We start from the raw sequence: 2,260 nt of genomic DNA on the forward strand, positions 1-2,260 counted from the left end.
ATATATATATATATATATATACTTATTGTATTACACACACGCACGCACGCACGCACGCACGCACGCACACGTATACACATTAATATGTACTCATATTATTATATTATTTCCGTATTATTTCTTATTTTCTGTAGCTGCTTCCTCAACAAAACACCATTTAACTATGTCAAATAAATAAAGAGAATACGTCATGGTATGAAGAAAACATGACAATATATAACGATCACGCTCTGTTCTAAAACTTACATGAAAGTAAAACTTAGGAACACCAACGACGGACGACTCACTAATCGGCGTTCTAGAAACGAACTGAGGTTTCTTTTATGAAATACGAATGTCTTCAGTATTAAGCTGGTGCGAGAAAGAATACTCATTGAAACGCTTTTAAAGTGAAAGGATAGCCTGCGGGATTTAGAATCGAGGTCACCAGCAGTCAAACCAAGTGTCAATATTCGCTCTTATAACTAAACTCTTTTTCTTATGCATACAAATTTCACATACAATCATAATTTGAATTGATGCGATCACAATGAATAGTCACTGAATGGCCTCGTGCCACTAATCTATGATTAACAAACGGCAAGACAAGGATGTCGTTTCACGATGTGCGAGTTACGGATACATCGTAAATAGTCACTATTAGAGAATTGCATCGGAAAATGACAACTTAAATAACATACGTTCACTTGATTCTACATAATGAAAAGAAAACTTTCTACTTCGAGTAACAGTAGATTAACGTCGAGATAAACGTAGATTAGCGTATGTCGTAAATCGTATATAATAATAGAACGTAATACAATTCATTTACTTTCCCATTTACACAGAGTGTCTCACTTTAACTATCACTATCATGCAGTCAAATATCTCAAAATCTATAAGATTTAAAAGAAAACATTTTAGAAAAAAATTGTATAATCTAGAGGGGGAAAAATATTGCTAAATTAATTGTAAAAAATATTAATTTTTTGAAGTCATGTGAAGTAGGGATGCACCGGATCGTAAAATTACCGGATATCGGATCGAATATCCGGACAAAATGTAACATCGAATATCTGAGAAGGCATTTCTTCGAGTCGGATATCAGACATTTTCCAGATATCCGATCGGATTCCGGGAAAACGTCTTAAAAAAAAAGCCTATAAAGAAAAAATTGTAATTTTGCAACAATGTATAAGATATTATAGCATTATGAATATGCACACTTATTTTTAGAACATTTATATAATAAAAAATTAACAATTTTAATGGTATCAAATTTCAACCGGACATATTCCCGGATACTAATGATATCTGACTATCCAGTCGGATAGTAAAAAAGTGCCGGATACCGGATACTTTCAGGATATCCGATGCATCCCTAATATGAAGGTCGCCATTTTTTTTAATGGAATTATAACAATTTTTGTCACATAATACGATTGTTCTAATTATTCTACATATAAAAGTATTAAGGTACAGATACCAAAAAATCAATAATTTATGAAATATTTTATACATTGTGTATAAAAATATTATGATATTTTTATCAAAAAGTTAATTGTTTGCAAGATATTTTATGTCAAAATATACCAGAATATGTATATAAAGTATAAAATATGTCGTAAACTATTAATTTTACAATATCTATTAGGGATTCACCGGATCGTAAAATTACCGAATATCGAATATTTGAAAAGAATGTGACACCAAATATCCAATATATGATCGAATATCCGGTAGGTAAATATCCGGCCGGATACCGGATATTTTCCAGATGTCCAGTATAAATTTCTCAAAATTCTTTAATAAAATAAATTAATTCTTTATAAAAAAGGGGAAAGCAAAAGAGAAAAACAGCGATAATATAATTGATCAGCTGTGGATTGATCTAAAAATAATAAAATCTAAAAATGATAAATTTTTATTCATTTATTTAGGAATTATATGAAGCACATTTAGGAATTACATGAAGCACATTTCTATGCCTTTCAATCTAAAAATAATATCAGCTTTAAAAAATAATACTTAACACATTATTATGAAATTGACCATAACACAATCATATATGAATGTGTTATATAATAATATATGGCCATATATGTATAATTATATATAATTATATATAAACTTTTTTCCTCGCGCGGGCATATATACGTATATATGATCATATATATACGTCGTCTGAAAAGTTTTAAGCCTAACATAGAAACAAGTAATTTTTCGGTCAAATTCAATTTTATTTTTCCACATAGTCTCCTTTTAAGTAGATACATTTTTT

General features: G+C 29.6%; 1 protein-coding gene across 4 annotated transcripts in view; it reads right to left on the minus strand.

The window, feature by feature from the left end:
* snsl (snustorr snarlik) overlaps window positions 1–459 on the minus strand; it is a 9,884-nt gene extending 9,425 nt beyond the window's left edge. The window contains exon 1 of one of the 4 annotated variants that reach the window (XM_018450408.1): window positions 247–458. In XM_018450408.1, coding sequence (XP_018305910.1) covers window positions 247–374 — 128 coding nt within the window. In that variant the 5' untranslated portion in view covers window positions 375–458. Of the gene's footprint in view, window positions 1–246 lie in introns of all 4 variants that reach the window. The other 3 variants (XM_018450409.1, XM_018450406.1, XM_018450410.1) reach the window with 3 other exon arrangements.
* Between the last annotated feature and the right edge of the window lie 1,801 nt (window positions 460–2,260).

The sequence above is a fragment of the Mycetomoellerius zeteki genome, unplaced genomic scaffold (assembly GCF_001594055.1).
Source record: "Mycetomoellerius zeteki isolate Tzet28-1 unplaced genomic scaffold, Tzet1.0 scaffold28, whole genome shotgun sequence".
Taxonomy (NCBI): domain Eukaryota; kingdom Metazoa; phylum Arthropoda; class Insecta; order Hymenoptera; family Formicidae; genus Mycetomoellerius; species Mycetomoellerius zeteki.